The 15,902-nt window shown below is 43.0% G+C and overlaps 1 protein-coding gene across 1 annotated transcript in view; it reads left to right on the top strand.

The window, feature by feature from the left end:
• LOC135276074 (myomesin-1-like) overlaps nt 1–13,955 on the top strand; it is a 148,739-nt gene extending 134,784 nt beyond the window's left edge. The window contains exons 27-33 of the mRNA XM_064379371.1: nt 2,562–2,675; nt 3,551–3,638; nt 4,657–4,695; nt 4,790–4,895; nt 10,045–10,208; nt 13,638–13,674; nt 13,925–13,955. Of these exons, the coding sequence (XP_064235441.1) occupies nt 2,562–2,675; nt 3,551–3,638; nt 4,657–4,695; nt 4,790–4,895; nt 10,045–10,208; nt 13,638–13,674; nt 13,925–13,955 (579 nt within the window). The remainder of the gene's footprint in view (nt 1–2,561; nt 2,676–3,550; nt 3,639–4,656; nt 4,696–4,789; nt 4,896–10,044; nt 10,209–13,637; nt 13,675–13,924) is intronic.
• The last annotated feature ends 1,947 nt before the right edge of the window (nt 13,956–15,902 follow it).

Raw genomic sequence — 15,902 nt, 5'->3', positions numbered from 1 at the left:
AGCCACTGTGCTGTCTTGAGGGAGAGATGTAGAAAAGAGCTGGCAGCTCATAACCAATTGTCTTATTAGGACTTTGGAAAGATTCGGAGGAAAAAAATTCTATATAGCATTCTAAACTAGTTTGTACCTTAGCATGCGGTATGTAGCTGAGTGAGTCATCAGAAATGTTTTGGGTAAGGAACTGGTGGGTGAGATTGGAGCATGAAGGTCCTGCTGGCCGACAATGACAAGTGGAAGCATAGGAGTGGCATTTGGTCTGGATTTCACAATTGTCATGATGAGATAAGCCAGAAACCAAGTGCCCCAGTGTCTACTAGATCTGATAAACTCAAAGAAACAGCAGTCTATCAGAAATACATATAAGGAAAATAATTCTAGGTTTTAACCTCACAGGAGATGGCAATGCTGCTTGAAAAACTCTTTCTCTGGCAGCAGCTGAAACCCTCACCTTCTATCTCATCCCAGTTTCCCTCTGTCTTGCTGTCCCCCACTCACTTCCTCATCTGCATGGCCCCTCCCTATAAGCCAGCCCTTTTCAAAAGCCCACACATCCCTCCCCTTCTGCAATTGCTGTGGCCCTCTGCAGGGGAGCTCTGATGTCCTGTGATCACCTTTCTCAGGAGAATCAGCCCTGTACCCAGATTCTGAGCAACCAAGGACAGCCTGGAAATAGGTTGTGAATATTCACACATTTCGTGCTTATGCTGTTGTTCCAATGCCTGGAATGACCTTCTTTCAGCTTCTCTGACAAAATCCCCTTTCCCAGGCCCAGCTCAGTCATCTCTAGAAGGCCTCCCCCTTCCTCTTTGTTCCATTATTGTAGCAATTTCTATAAATTTAGCCACTCACATATTGCATTACAGTTCATGAGTATGCACAGCTAATCATTCAGACTCACAAGAGTATCATGGGCCTTGCTTGGCACTAGTCTACTCAATAAAACGTAGGAGGGGCCAAGCATGGTGGCTGACATCTGTAATCCTAGCACTTTGGGAGGCCAAGGCAGGTGGATCACTTGAGGTGAGGAGTTCAAGACCAGCCTGACCAATATGGTGAAACACCATCTCTTCTGAAAATACAAAAATTAGCCAGGCATGGTGCCAGGCACCTGTGGTCCCAGCAAGTTGGGAGGCTGAGGTGGGAGAATTGCTTGAACCTGGGAGGCAGAGGTTACAGTGAGCCAAGGTCACACCACTGCACTGCAGCCTAGGTGATGGAGTGAGACTCTGTCTCAAACAAACAAACAAAAACACTGAATGTAGGAGGAACTCTAGCTTGCACACTGGGACTTCCTCTCCCACAGGAGTCCACATATGGAGCTATGATCTTTGCCACCCCGGACAACAGAAAGCTCAGATGCAAGGAGACAAGGTCCACTTTGGGCAAGTGCAGGAAGGCACCATGGCTTTAAAAAAAACAAAAACAAAAAACCTTCATGCCTGAGGAACTAGTATCTCTTGTAACAATTTCCTAAGCAGAGCTTCCAGGGACACACAAGGGATGTGTCCAAATTACAAGAGCAATGTACTCAGCAAAGCCCAAAGCTGTGGAGTACGTTTCTAGTCCTCCAGGTCCAGATGCAGCTTTCCAGTCGGGGTTGTTTTTATGTAAGCAAGGTCAGCTGGTAACACACTTTCTATAATTCAGGAACCAGTTTGCAGGGTCATAAAGAATGATTGTGTATAGTAGTTTCACTACAGTTACCAGGGTGGTTCCTATGTTTGTTTATTGGCTGAAATTGTTTCACATTTTAAAACTTGCATATACTCGTGTATAATGAGACAACATTTTCTTTGTTGGTTTTATAGTTGCATTTTCTCTTTGGGGAATGATATGTACATTTCACCCATTATTCAGTGGGGTCTTTGAGATGGTGTTCTTAATTTGTAGGAAGTCTTTACTTTTTCATACAATTTGAATTATGCGAGAAATACATTAACATATTCTCCCTTGTAAAAAAATTCAAGCATTGTAGATAAAGTTCAAGATCCCTTTAACCATATGCAGTTGTTCAGTCCATTTGAAATAGATGATATGATGAGTGGATTAGTGTATCTAAGTGAGTCTCCTCAAAATTGTGAATTAATTTATTAATCCATGCCTCCCCTCCACATGTATTTGCAATGCTTCATTTATCTTTTATTAAATTTTTAGATATAGATTGGGGCTTACTTTAATAAAGCCATTTGTTTTTGTAACACAGCCTGTATTTTAATCTAAGGGATTTGTCTTCCTTTGGTTTTGAGATTTCTATTTTCATTTAATTATGTGTGTTAGTATAAATGTATCTATTCTCTCTTCTTTCCTACCACATGATTTTAAAGTCAATTTTCACTGCTGGAAATAGAGATGCTATTGTTTAGGTTTATTCATTGGTGTCTACTTGATTCTAAACTCTTTTCTCAATTAAAATAGCTTTCAATTGATTCCTTTAAAAATATGTGTCTTCTCACTCCACATTCAATGCTTTTCCTTCTGTATCTCGCTGCATTAAGAACTGTTTAGCTTCACAAGAGTACATCTCCTTATTTTAAGAAAAGTAATTATGGTTTTTCTCCCAGGTGGCCAATATTAAAAAGGAGACTCATATTGTGTGGTACAAAGATGAGAGGGAGATATCAGTGGATGAAAAGCACGACTTTAAGGATGGTATATGTACCCTGCTTATAACAGAGGTAAGTGATAATAAATGTAAAATGTATTATATTAGCTCTCTACCCTCTATCTTACCCCAAAACAGCGACTAGATTCTGTATTCCTTTCATGACCAGGGGATTTATATTAGCTTACTTCCAACTGTTGTAGGAACACAAAAGCTTCTCTAGCCTTGTGATGTGTGTGGATTTGTTACATAGCAAACCAATATCAGCTGAATGCCACAACTCTTGCTTTCCTGAGTTATTTTTATCCATATATGGACAGTTAAGTGGATCTTTCTTTCTTTGTACTTAAGCCTCCTGGTAACTTGTTCTCTAAAAGTACAGAGACATCAGACATGGTATTCATTTAAGGAGAGATTTTTATCTACTTTCTGTCCAAAAGAGCATAGCATTTAAATATATTACTATAAAACTAGTGATCACTTGTTTTAATAAATGAAAGCAGAGTAAAAGGTAGGACTTTAAGCCTCCTATCAGTTACAGCCTTAGAATGTAAAAAGTCGGGACTGCTAGCTTACTGGTCAAATCATTATGGAGAGGCACATTTCTGCATCTGTGAATGGTTCACCACTCACACAGTTAGATGCTTGCTCAAAGTGTGCTTTGATGGCAGTTCCGTAAATCAAGGGCCTTTAAAAATGCAGATACCAGGTCAGGTGCAGTGGCTCACACCTGTAATCCCAGTGCTTTGGGAGGCCAAGGCTTGAGGCCAGGAGATCAAGGATACAGTGAACTATAATCACTCATCTGCACTCCAGCCTGGGCAACAGAGGAAGACTCTTGTCTCTTTAAAAAAAAAAAAAAAAAGGAAGAAGCAGTAGAAAAAAAAATGCAGATACCATGCCCTGAGGCTACAAAAGGTATAATGTGGTATATCTATTCCCTCTTAGTTTTCCAAGAAAGATGCTGGGATTTATGAAGTTATCCTGAAAGATGACCGAGGAAAAGATAAGAGCAGACTGAAGCTTGTGGATGAAGGTCAGTCCACCAGCTGCTGGGGTCTGTCTTGTGTGTTTCTGCATATAGCTTACCAGATTGATGATTGAGGCCGAGCTGACAATTGAAGTCATGCTGATTTTTTATCCACAGATTTTGGCTTGATTGAAATTCCAACAGAGTGAACTGTTTTATTCAAAACTACTTCACTTCTAGTCATCTTCAAAATCAGAAGTGTATTTTTGATCCTCAGAGAATTTATAGTGCAGAGTCCGCAAGGGGTCTGTTTTCAATTTAAATCGTTATTTTTGTTTCAACTCTGTAAAAAATGTTCCGGGCTCAAAAACTTCTGTGAGAAGCATGATGAAAAATAGTCCACTCTAAAGGTAGCAAGCAAGATTTATATATGAAATTTAAAGCCTTGCAGTTTTTAGCAGAGCAAGAAAGCAACTTCCACTTTTCAGAGACTACTAAGGACAAATATATCATGATGATGAAAATCTACATGGGACCCCCAAACTTACCATTCTGTTCCTGAACCAGATTTTTTTAATAGTATTGCTAACAAACAGCAGAAATCTGACTAATGTCACCTTCCCACTTTAGGTGGAGGTGAGGCTAAATGTGTTTATTGGCAAAAAGCATTATGAGGCTGACAAAGGCCAGGAGACCTACATGGTTAATTCATTATGAATCAATGACACAGATAAGAAAATGTCCTCTAATGTAAACTAGGCCTTCCTGGGAATTAAGGAGAAAGCAAATCTCAAAGCCAAGAACCTTCCTAGAAATCTCTTGTGGCCCTTTCTCTAGAATGTAAATATGGCGATAATTACAAAGAACTCAAGGGAAAAAATATCAAAACAAGCAGGGATCTTTTAAAACTTGATAAAATTGAATTATTTCTTCAAAGAACACTCCTTATCGATGGGTCAACACATTCCCTTGTTTCCATTTCCTTTCAGCCAGAGAGGGAAGTTTTGAGAGCTAAGAATTTGAGATTTAACCTTACACTGAGAATTTTTCTGCTAAGGTTTTGGCTATGAATCTCTCTCCACAGCTTTTAAGGAACTGATGACAGAAGTATGCAAAAAAATAGGTAAGTTAAACATTTCCCACCACAACAATGCTTTATAATCCTTCTGCCGGGAGGGGTGTACAGATGCATGAAATATGCTATTTTCTTCTTTCAGCTTTGTCTGCTACAGACCTGAAAATCCAGAGCACAGCTGAAGGCATCCGGCTGTACTCATTTGTAACTTACTATGTGGAAGATTTGAAAGTTAACTGGTCCCACAAGTAAGTAAATGGGAACTTACTTGCTGTGTAGAAATTCTTTCCCCACCAGGCACTGTGGCGCATGCCTGTAATCCCAGCACTTTGGGAAGCCTAGGCGGGTGGTTCATTTGAGGTCAGGAGTTCGAGACTTCCTGGCCAACATGGTGAAACCCTGTGTCTACTAAAAATACAAAAAAAATGCGCCAAGTTTGGTGGCACACACCTGTAATTCCAGCTACTGGTGAGGTTGAGGCACGAGAATCACTTGAACCAGGAGACAGAGGTTGCAATGAGCTGAGATGGCACCACTGCACTCCAGCCTGGGTGACAGAGCGAAACACTGTCTTAAAGAAAGAAAGAAAGAAGTTATTTCCCCACTGGAAGGCAGGAGGATAGGGAGAAAAAAAATTCTGTTCTTCTTGAGTAAGGAGTCTTCTTAATTCTCAGGTCTGGCATTGGTGAGCGTAAGACAGAAACACCGAGGACATACTCTTACTGTGAGGTTAGCTCTTTCCCTCAACATGTAGGTGCTGAGGCCAGTAATAGCTACAGTACATCTTCCTTTGTGATTTAAGAAGTACCATAATTCACGGACATCTGTATAATGCAGCCTCCACCTCCAGAGTCATGCTTGGGCTCTCTCTGCAGTGCCGGCATCGGGGAGCCACATTCTTAGCTTTTTCTCTATACACATGGTTAACACAGGCTATGATATGGAACAGAAATGAAGCAGTGTGCACCAGGAGGCGCCACATTTCCCACAATATTCACCAAAGAAGCCTAATCCAGTGAGTGCCCAAGATTATTGTTGTTGTTACAGCAGCTGGCAGAGTGAGACATTAGCATGTTTCTGTCCACCCTCAGAAGGCTTTGGAGATCTCAAGGTGACTTTGAGGAAGGTGGGTTTGAACTGGATTGAGCCCGAAGATCTTTGTATTCCCAGGCAACCTCTGTGCGTTTATACAGGGACTCTATTCAAGTTCACTTCTGGGATTCCAAGAGCTGAAATTGGTTTCTAAATCAAACCAGGCCTCCCATTTACACTCTTGACAGTGTCCTTAACCTCTGTGCTTCCTTGAACCATCCTGAGCTGAAAGAAAACGGACCCCTGGCATAGATAATCTGATGGGGCGTAGCCACCTTCAGTGCAGCCTCAGGATGCAGCGGACCCTTCTTCCAAACTGCAAATGTTCCTAGGAGCCCCGCTGGGAAGAAGGTCACGTGGCATCCCCAGGAGGGTGCAGATAATGTGTTTCCTTACGCTGCACCCTCAGTGGCATTGACAGTATGCGGGCACTGCTCCAAGCCCTTTACGTATGTGAATTCACTACTCTATGTGGTAGGTGCTCCTCACTTAAGGGATGAGGAAGCTCGGGCTCAGGGAAGTGACCTGCCCGGGGTCACACAGCTGAGAGGTGGGTCAAAGCTGAGCCTAGGCAGCCTGACTACAGAGCCCAGTTCACCATGACACTGCCCACCACTGGATTCCAGTTGCATGAAGTCTAGATTAGAGGTCCCCAAACCCTAGGCCATGGACTGGTACCAGTCCGTGGCCTATTAGGAACTGGGCCGCGTGACAGGAGGTGAGCGGCAGGCGAGTGGGGATGACCACCTGAGCCTGCCTGCTATCAGATCAGCTGCGGCATTAGATTCTCATCAGAGCGCGAACCTTATTGTGAACTGCGCATGCAAGGGGTCTAGGTTGTGCGCTCCTTATGAGAATCTAATGATAAATGTTATGTGCTTGAGTCATCCCGAAACCCTCCCTCGACCTGGTCTGTGGAAAAATTGTCTTCCATGAAACCGGTCCCTGATGCCAAAAAGGTTGGGGACCACTGGGCTAGATTGAACAGTTAGCCAGAGCCAGGTCCCACAAAGCAGCCGTTTGTGTTTTCTTTAAGATGACCTTACTGTTGTATAAAACAGTGTTTTCTTTAGTATTACGATTTGTTATTTCCTGAGTCATAAAAATGAGAATGAGTAAAATTCCAATGTAGAATGCTTGGGGCTTATTCCTTTGTTCAGTTTCTTTCAGAATACATTTTAGGAAAGTAATTTTAGGCTAAAATAGATCAAATTCTAGGAAATTCCTCTCTGACATCTAGGACATTCTAATATATCAGTCTGAAGAATGAGAGAAGTAAAATTCATTTAATCATCAATCAAAAAGCTTTATATCATCTCTAAAAGAATTACTTGTTCAAAACTGAGAACACTGAAAGTATGATTTGAGGAAATTGCTATTAGAGGAGCAAAGCATAAGCGTCTTAATTATTTGGTCTAGTCAACTACTTGAGTGTCTTGTGTTTCCATGTGCCCATGAGACCCAGGGATAAGGATGGTCTTTGTTGTGGCATTGTGGGAAAAAACCCTTTTAGTCTTCACTTTGCTCCTATCTTCCCTTGTGATCTTAGGCAGGTCATTTAATTTTCTGAATCTCAGTTTTCTCTTATAGAAAATAGGGCCAATCATACCTATTTTATCTGAAGCACATTACAGATGGAAGATGCTCTTATCCATGTTACCCAGAGATTAAAGAATTAAAACAGATTTTTTTATAGCAAGGCGGAGGACAATCTTTCTGTTTAACTCTCTAAGACACATCTATTGCTCAGGCTAAAATCTGTGGGGTATAGATGGATTTCTTTACCCTATGTTTTATGGCATCTTAATTTTTAATATCTTTTTGGATAAATAAATGTTATTTTTAAAATCTAATATAATTAAAAATACTAAATATTTGAAAGCTAAAATTTTTTAAGTAGGACTTTTTTTTTTTTTTTTTTTTTTTTTTTTGAGAAGGAGTCTCACTTTTTCACCCAGGCTGGAGGGCAATGACACAACCTCGACTCATTGCAACCTCTGCCTCCCGGGTTCAGGCGATTCTCCTGCTTCAACCTCCTGAGTAGCTGGGATTACAGGCCATACCACCACACCCAGCTCATTTTTTGCATTTTTAGTAGAGACGGGGGTTTCACCATGTGGCCAGGCTGGTCTCGAACTCCTGACCTCAAGTGATCCACCTGGCTTGGCCTCCCGAAGTGCTGGAATTACAGGTGTGAGCCACCATACCTAGCCAGAAATTTTGTTTTTCTATTTTTTCTAAAGTTCATTTTATTACAACAGACATAAAAATGCTTGCTTCAGAAAATACATTTATAACAATATACATTAGAAAAAATTATAATAGTATCCATAGTTTTACCAGCCATACTATGAATATTTTAGGGTACTTCCTTCTAGCCTTTTTTCTATGCATGATGGTTACTATAATAATGTTATTTTGCTGCCCATCGATGATAGACTGGACAGGGAAAATGTGGCACATATACACCATGGAATATTATGCAGCCATCAAAAACGATGAGTTCATGTCCTTTGTAGGGACATGGATGAACCTGGAAACCATCATTCTCAGTGAACTGACGCAAGAACAGAAAATCAAACACCGCACGTTCTCACTCATAGGCAGGTGTTGAACAATGAGAACACATGGACACAGGGAGGGGAGCACTATACACTGGGGTCTGTTGGGAGGAAATAGGGGAGGGGACAGCGGCGGGTGGGGAGTTGGGGAGAGATATCATGGGGAGAAATGCCAGATATAGGTGAAGGGGAAGAAGGCAGCAAATCACACTGCCATGTTTGTACCTATCCAACAATCTTGCATGTTCTTCACATGTACCCCAAAACCTAAAATACAATTAAAAAAATAATAATAATAATGTTATTTTCCATACCACTTTTTAAACATTTCCTCACTTTTAATAACTTCTTCATAAAGTTACTTTTAACATAATTAAAAGTGTATCTACCTAGCTTTCTCTTAGTTCATCTATATCTGTAGCATTTCTACACCATAAGATCACAAAACAAAGGGCTGTATTCCCTTATATTCTTGCAGAGAATACATTGCATGAGTCTGCCCATGAGCTACTGTAGAATTCTGAGAAACTCACATCCTGGGGCAGAGAACATGACTCATTCACGTTGGCAGCAACTCTGCTTTTCATTCACTCTTGGCTCTCCTACCAAGTGCATATTTGTCTGTTTTAAATAGCTTTGTAACAAAATATGTCAATAGATGTCAGGCACAGGTGAGCCTCCATAAGTGTGTTTTTCGGCTAGCTTGTAAAATCTGATTTCTAGCCGTAGATTATCTAGATGAAATATGCAGTACAATAATATGTAGTTTGGCCTTTTAGCTTTATAGATTATCCCAGTCCTACAAATAAACCCAAACAAAAACAAAGATAATTAATACCACTGGGAAGTATTAGTTTTGCGATTTGCACTGGGCCCCAGACTGCTATAAAGAGTGTATTTTTTATTTTTCTTTTTTGAGACAGAGTCTTGCTCTGTCGCCAGGCTGGAGTGCAGAGGTACGATCTCAGCTCACTGCAACCTCTGCCTCCCGGGTTCAAACGATTCTTCTGCCTCAGCCTCCTGAGTAGCTGAGACTACAGGCGTGCGCCACCATGCCCAGCTAATTTTTATATTTTTAGTAGAGATGGAGTTTCACCATGCTGGCCAGGATGGTCTCGATCTCTTGACCTTGTGATTCGCCCACCTCAGCCTCCCAAAGTGCTGGGATTATAGGCATGAGCCACCGTGCCCAGCCTATAACGAGTTATTAATAAATGTTCAGACTGTCAGAACTTAGGCCTTGGAATCCCAGTTCTGTATGTCATGGCCCGCCATTTTTCTGAAGCAGAAGAACAACATATACAGATCCCTCGGTTTTGTTTGTTTGTTTGTTTGTTTGTTTTGAGATGGAGTCTTGCTTTATTGCCCAGGCAGGAGTGCAGTGGTGTGATCTCAGCTCACTGCAAACTCCACCTCCCGGATTCAAGCAATTCTCCTGCCTCAGTCTCCCAAGAAGTTGAGATTACAGGCATGCGCCCCCAAGCCCAGCTGATTTGTATTTTTAGTAGAGATGGGGTTTTTCCATGTTGGTTGGTCAGGCCGGTCTCAAACTCCCGACCTCAGGTGATCCACTGCCTTGGCCTCCCAAAGGGCTGGGATTACAGGCATGAGGGACCACTCCTGGCCAATCCCTTGTTTTTTAAAAGCCTACAAAACTTTATGGCAAGAGCTTCGATGAGAGACAAAGTAAAGATCAACACTGGATGGAAGCAAACACTAAGGATGTTTTCTTCGATTTTCACAGTGGGACTGCCATTAAGTACTCAGACAGGGTTAAGACCGGGGTTACGGGAGAGCAGATCTGGCTACAAATCAATGAGCCCACCCCGAATGACAAAGGGAAGTACATCATGGAGCTCTTTGATGGCAAAACTGGACATCAGAAGACAGTGGATCTTTCTGGACAAGGTAAACAGATATTTTGCAGATTCAGATTTACTCTAGATGAATGAGCCTTTTAAAAAGAATGAAGGGAGTTGGGTATGGTGGCTCATGCCTGTAATCGCAACATTTTAAGAGGCCAAGGTGGGAGGATGGCTTAAAGTTAGGAGTTCAAGACCAGCCTGGGCAACAGAGTGAGACTTTATCTCTACAACAACACCTGTAGTCCCAGCAACTTTGGGAGGCAGAAAAATCAGTTGAGCCCAGGAGTTCGAGACCAGCCAGCCTGGAGCAACACAGTGAAACCCAGTCTCTATTAAAATAAATAAGTAGGCCGGGCGCGGTGGCTCAAGCCTGTAATCCCAGCACTTTGGGAGGCCGAGGCGGGTGGATCACGAGGTCAAGAGATCGAGACCATCCTGGTCGACATGGTGAAACCCCGTCTCTACTAATACAAAAAATTAGCTGGGCACGGTGGCGCGTGCCTGTAATCCCAGCTACTCAGGAGGCTGAGGCAGGAGAATTGCCTGAACCCAGGAGGCGGAGGTTGCGGTGAGCCGAGATCGCGCCATTGCACTCCAGCCTGGGTAACAAGAGCGAAACTCCGTCTCAAAAAAAAAAAAAAATAAATAAATAAATAAATAAATAAATAAATAAAATAAATAAGTAATAAAAAATGCTCAGTTGTAAGTAAAAAATTAAAAACTGAGCCATAATTTATTCTTTTTTCAAAACTATACTCTTCATCTTATTCTTTCCTGAAAAATAAAATAGTCGGCCAGGTACAGTGGCCTTTAATCCTAGCACTTTGGGAGGCCAAGGTGAGAGGATCACTTGAGGCCAGGAATTCAAGATCAGCCTGGGCAACATAGTAAGACTACAAGTCTACAAAAATAAAATTTTAAGAAATTAGCCAGGTGTGGTGGCACATGCCTGTAATCCCTACTACTCAGGAGGCTGAGCTAGGAGGATCACTTGGGCCCAGAAGGTTGAGGCTACCATGAGCCAAGATCACACTACTGCACTCCAGGCTGGGCAACAGAGCGAGATTCTGTTTAAAAAAAATTTTTTTTAATATTGTCTATACTGTATTAAGGTTAATAAAGGAAACTGTGGACTGACTTTTCCTCTACTTTTTCGTCTTAAAATACAGTCTCAGGCGGGTGCTGTGGCCCACACCTGTTATCCTAGCACTTTGGGAGTTTGAGGCAGGTGGATCACCTGAGATCGGGAGTTCGAGACCAGCCCCTGGCCAACGTGGCAAAACCCCGTCTCTACTAAAAATACAAAAATTAGCCAGGCATGGTGACTCATGCCTGTAATCCCAGCTACTTGGGAGGCTGAGGCAGGAGAATCGTTTGAACCCAAGCAGCGGAGATTGCAGTGATTCAAGGTCGCACCACTGTACTCCAGCCTGGGCTACAGAGCGAGACTCCATCTCAAAAAAAATGCCATCTGAATATGCAATAACTCAGGTTTTTTCAGCCTCAGAGAGTGGATCCATCATTTATTTAGAACATAGCCCTCCATCCTGCTTGGAGTGTTTTTGGTGCTGAATCCCCTTGCCTTCACCCCACCCACTCGCGGTGACTAGAAAGACTCGATACAGGACCTGCAGTAATGGGAGCAGCTGCTCCTGAGGGATGCGGACTTTCTAGGACACACTCTGCCTGCGTCACACACACACAGTAACAGGGGATTTCTTCCACACTCCATCTGACAATTTGAAACACAATAGGAAAAGGGAGGCAGTAAGTGGGTTGAAAAATTTAAATTTTTAAAAATTTTATTTTTACTCTCTGGTCCACCAAAGCTTATTTAACTACCCCACCCTGAAATCCCTTTTAAGGAAAAGGCTGTAGATTGTCCTGCCAGCATTGCCACTGCCACCAAGCACAGATTGGCTCGGCCATTCTCACCTCTCTCTCAGAGTGGTGTGGGGACAAGAAGAAGCACTGACCTCAGCCTGGGTCCGCCTAACTAGTCTACCCCTCATTTTACAGAGGAGAAAATATCAGGGCCAGCAACTTTAAGCCTAGGCTTATACTTATTTTTCCCATCTATAAGATGAGGGAATAAGCTAGTATTATCTAAACATTCTCTAGACTTAAAATACTATGATTCCTAGACCACTGAGGAGATTAAAGACGAGGTGAGAGAGATTTCAAAATGAAGCTACCAGCCAGACATGGTGGCTCCTATCTCTCATCCCAACATTGTGAGAGGCTGAGGCAGGAGGATCTATTGAGCCCAGGAGTTCCAGACCAGCCTGGACAACATAGCAAGACCCTGTCTCTACAAAAAAAAAAATTTTTTTAAATAGCTAGGTGTGGGGCGGCACACACTGTAGTCCCAGCCACTTGAGAGGCAAAGGTAAGACGATCACATGAGCCCAGGAGTTCAAGGCTACCATGAGCTATGATTGCACTCCTGCACTCCTGCACTCCAGCCTGGGCAATGGCAAGACCCTGTCTCTTAAAAAAAAAAAAAAAAAAATGAAGCTGCCATTTTGCCTGAGTCTTTAATCAAAGCGGCTTACTCTGCAGGCACAGAAGAAAAAAAAAAAGATTTGAGAACTATGTAGGTCTGATTTTCTTGTCCCACTTGCCTTTCATCTCCTCTCCATCATGACATAAGAAACATTGCTGCAGGCAAGCGCCAGCACACTCTGTGATTACAGTAACTCATTGTGCCTTTTTGCCAAGTAGACCAGACAGCATAATGGAAAGAGAGTTAACTGCCTATCTGGGAGGCTATGATGTCTGGGATAATTTAGTAAGAGAAAGTTTTTCTTTTTGTTTTGATACTCAGGATGTTTACTCAACAACTAGCTTTTTTTTTTGGAACAAACTTTTATGGCCAGGCAGGGTGGCTCATGCCTGTAATCCCAGCACTTTAGGAGGCTGAGGCGGGTGGATCACTTGAGGTCAGGAGTTCGAGACCATCCTGGCCAACATGGTGAAACGACATCTCTACTAAAAACACAAAAATTAGCTGGGTGTGGTGGCGCATGCCTGTAGTCTCAGCTACTTGAGAGGCTGAGGCAGGAGAACAGCTTGTACCTGGGAAGTGGAGGTTGCAGTGAGTCGAGATTGCACCACTGCACTCCAGCCTGGGCACGGCAAGACTCCGTCTCAAAAAAAAGAAAAGAAACAGACTTTTATTTCCATTTTTTCTTTGTTGGAGCTAATCTTTGCCTTTCCGTTTGAGGGACTGAAGCTCTCTTGCTGAGTTGAAAGCTTCTAAAATCAAGCTCATATTTTGTGCCTAGAAAGTACCTCCTGGCCTTGTTAAGTACATGAAGCTGTGGAGTGCACACACAGGCAGAATTCTAGTCAAAGTCGGTTTAGTCATGCTGGACAGATCACAATGCTCTCCTGTTGTAAATTTTCATTGGCTCCTGTGTGTCATCAATTCTGGGTGAGGAAATTCTAACTTTTCTTTTTTCTCTTAAAGCATATGATGAGGCCTATGCTGAATTCCAGAGGTTGAAGTAAGTCCCTTGTCCTAACAAATGCCACTTGCATGCACTCATTCCCTGCTTGCTTACTGCTCAGCCCTCTGAGTGTTAGGAAGAGCCTTTTATTTTAAAAAGCACAGGAGAAGCAGCACTTCCCACTGTTATATGGAAAGGTAGAATGTTCCCAAGGCAATGAAAATGTCATCAAGGCTCGCTACTTTGAAGTAATGCTAACACAGATTTCTTCTTTGTTTGTCTATCTGTTCGTTTGTCTCAACCACAGACAAGCTGCCATTGCCGAGAAAAGTAAGTAAACCATTTTCACATGTACTCCTGGTGTAGACTTAAAAGATGATTTTATTTTGCTATTATGACTACAGATGGAGGAGAGTGGAAGTGGAAGTTTTTTTTTTTCTTTTTTAAATCTTAGCTGTTCTACATATGTTTTCATTTTAGTCTTTTGAGTAAGAATGTCTATGAAAAGAAAGTCTCAGTTTACATTGTAAAGAATGTCACCCCACCCTTGACTTGAGCTAAGACCCAGACAGACATTCTGAGAAACCTCTTGGCTGCAAATCATATAGTAGGTTGTTAGTCACTTGCAGGTACAGTGTTTCATAAAAATGTATATATATTGGAGAAAAGAAACATCAAGAAATATTGTAAGGGTCAGTCACAGTGGCTCACACCTGTAATCGTAGCACTTTGGGAGGCTGAGGCAGGCAATTCACCTGAGGTCAGGAGTCCAAGACCAACCTGGCCAACATGGTGAATCCCCATCTCTACTAAAAAATATAAAAATTAGCCAGGCATGGTGGCGTGTGCCTGTAGTCCCAGCTACTCGGGAGGCTGAGGCAGGAGAATTGCTTGAACCAGGGAGGTGGAGGTTGCGGTGAGCTGAGATCACACCACTGCACTCCAGCCTGGGCGACAGAGCGAGATTCTGTCTCAAAAACAAAACAAAACAACAACAACAAAAAAAAGAAACATTGTAAATTTGATATCAGGTCAAGGTCTCAGGGGTTCCGTAAGGGGGTGGGGCTAGGTTCATTCTTTTACATGTATTTTCAAATATTATTAAAAGTCGTAAATTGGGCCAGACATCGTAGCTCAGGCTTATGGTCCCAGCACTCTGGGAAGCTGAGGTGAGAGGATCTCAAGTCTAGGAGTTTGAGGCTGCAGTGAGCTGTGACTGCACCACTGCACTCCAGCCTGGGTGACACAGACCCTGTCTCTTAAAAATAATCATAAATCATTAGACATACTTTTGAGGGAGTCATTTGGTACACACTCCTTGACCAGTACCTCCAGAGCCCGGAATTACTTTTTTCTATAGTCACACATGAATGCAGAGATGTGCAGTACAGCTTTGTCTATAGGAGCAAACAAATAGCTAGATGTCCTTGAGTAGGAGTGGATGAATTATTATAGCACAGCCCCATAGTGGAACACTGCACAGCCACCAGACCCCAGGCAGAGCCGCAGCTGGGTGCATCACTGTCTCCCTCTTCCTGTAACCAGCAGACAGCTGTAGAGCCCTGCCCCTCCCCAGCACTGGAGGCAGGGAACTGTGTCTCTGCCCTCAGGAGTTTTATCTCAGGGTTGATGCCAACATGCAAATCAGAATGCAAACACACACACAAATGCAGCTATCACAGGGGTGTAAGGAAGACAGAGTAGGGCAGAGAGAGTGGGAACACACTTCACACAGCAGTCAAGGTGGCAATGCAAACACCCGGGCACAGTGAGGGAGAGGCTACCAGCTTCCATGCACCTCATGTGATAGGGCCTTGCTGCCTGCCAGTGCCACTCTGGAGCAGATCAGTGAGGGTGAGGGCGAGGGCAGGGGCCAGAAGGAGGCTGCATGGCCCAGGGTGGAGAGACCTACCTGGAGAAGTAGAGTGGGGCAGGTCGGGGAGACAGAGATTCCGAGGGGCCCAGGACCTCCACATTCTGAGACACTCGACACACTGCTTCAGGAAATGTTAATGTGGAATGAACCATCTGGTCTTTCCCTCTCTTTCTTTCTTTCTTTCTTTTTTTTTGGGGGGGGGTGGGCCTTGCTCTGTTGCCCAGGCTCACAGCAAACTCTACCTCCTGGGTTCAATTCTCCTGCCTCAGCCTCCAAAGTAGCTAGGATTACAGGTGCAAGTCACCATGGCTGGCAAATTTTTTTATTTTTAGTAGAGACAAGGTTTCACTATGTTGGCCAGGCTGGTCTAGAACTCCTGACCTCAGGTGATCCACCCGCCTCAGCCTCC

The sequence above is a fragment of the Aotus nancymaae genome, unplaced genomic scaffold (assembly GCF_030222135.1).
Source record: "Aotus nancymaae isolate 86718 unplaced genomic scaffold, 86718_ANA_hifiasm-v0.15.2.pri h1tg000020l, whole genome shotgun sequence".
NCBI lineage: Eukaryota > Metazoa > Chordata > Mammalia > Primates > Aotidae > Aotus > Aotus nancymaae.
Note: the sequence above shows the minus strand (reverse complement) of the source record. Positions and strands in the feature narration are given on the sequence as shown.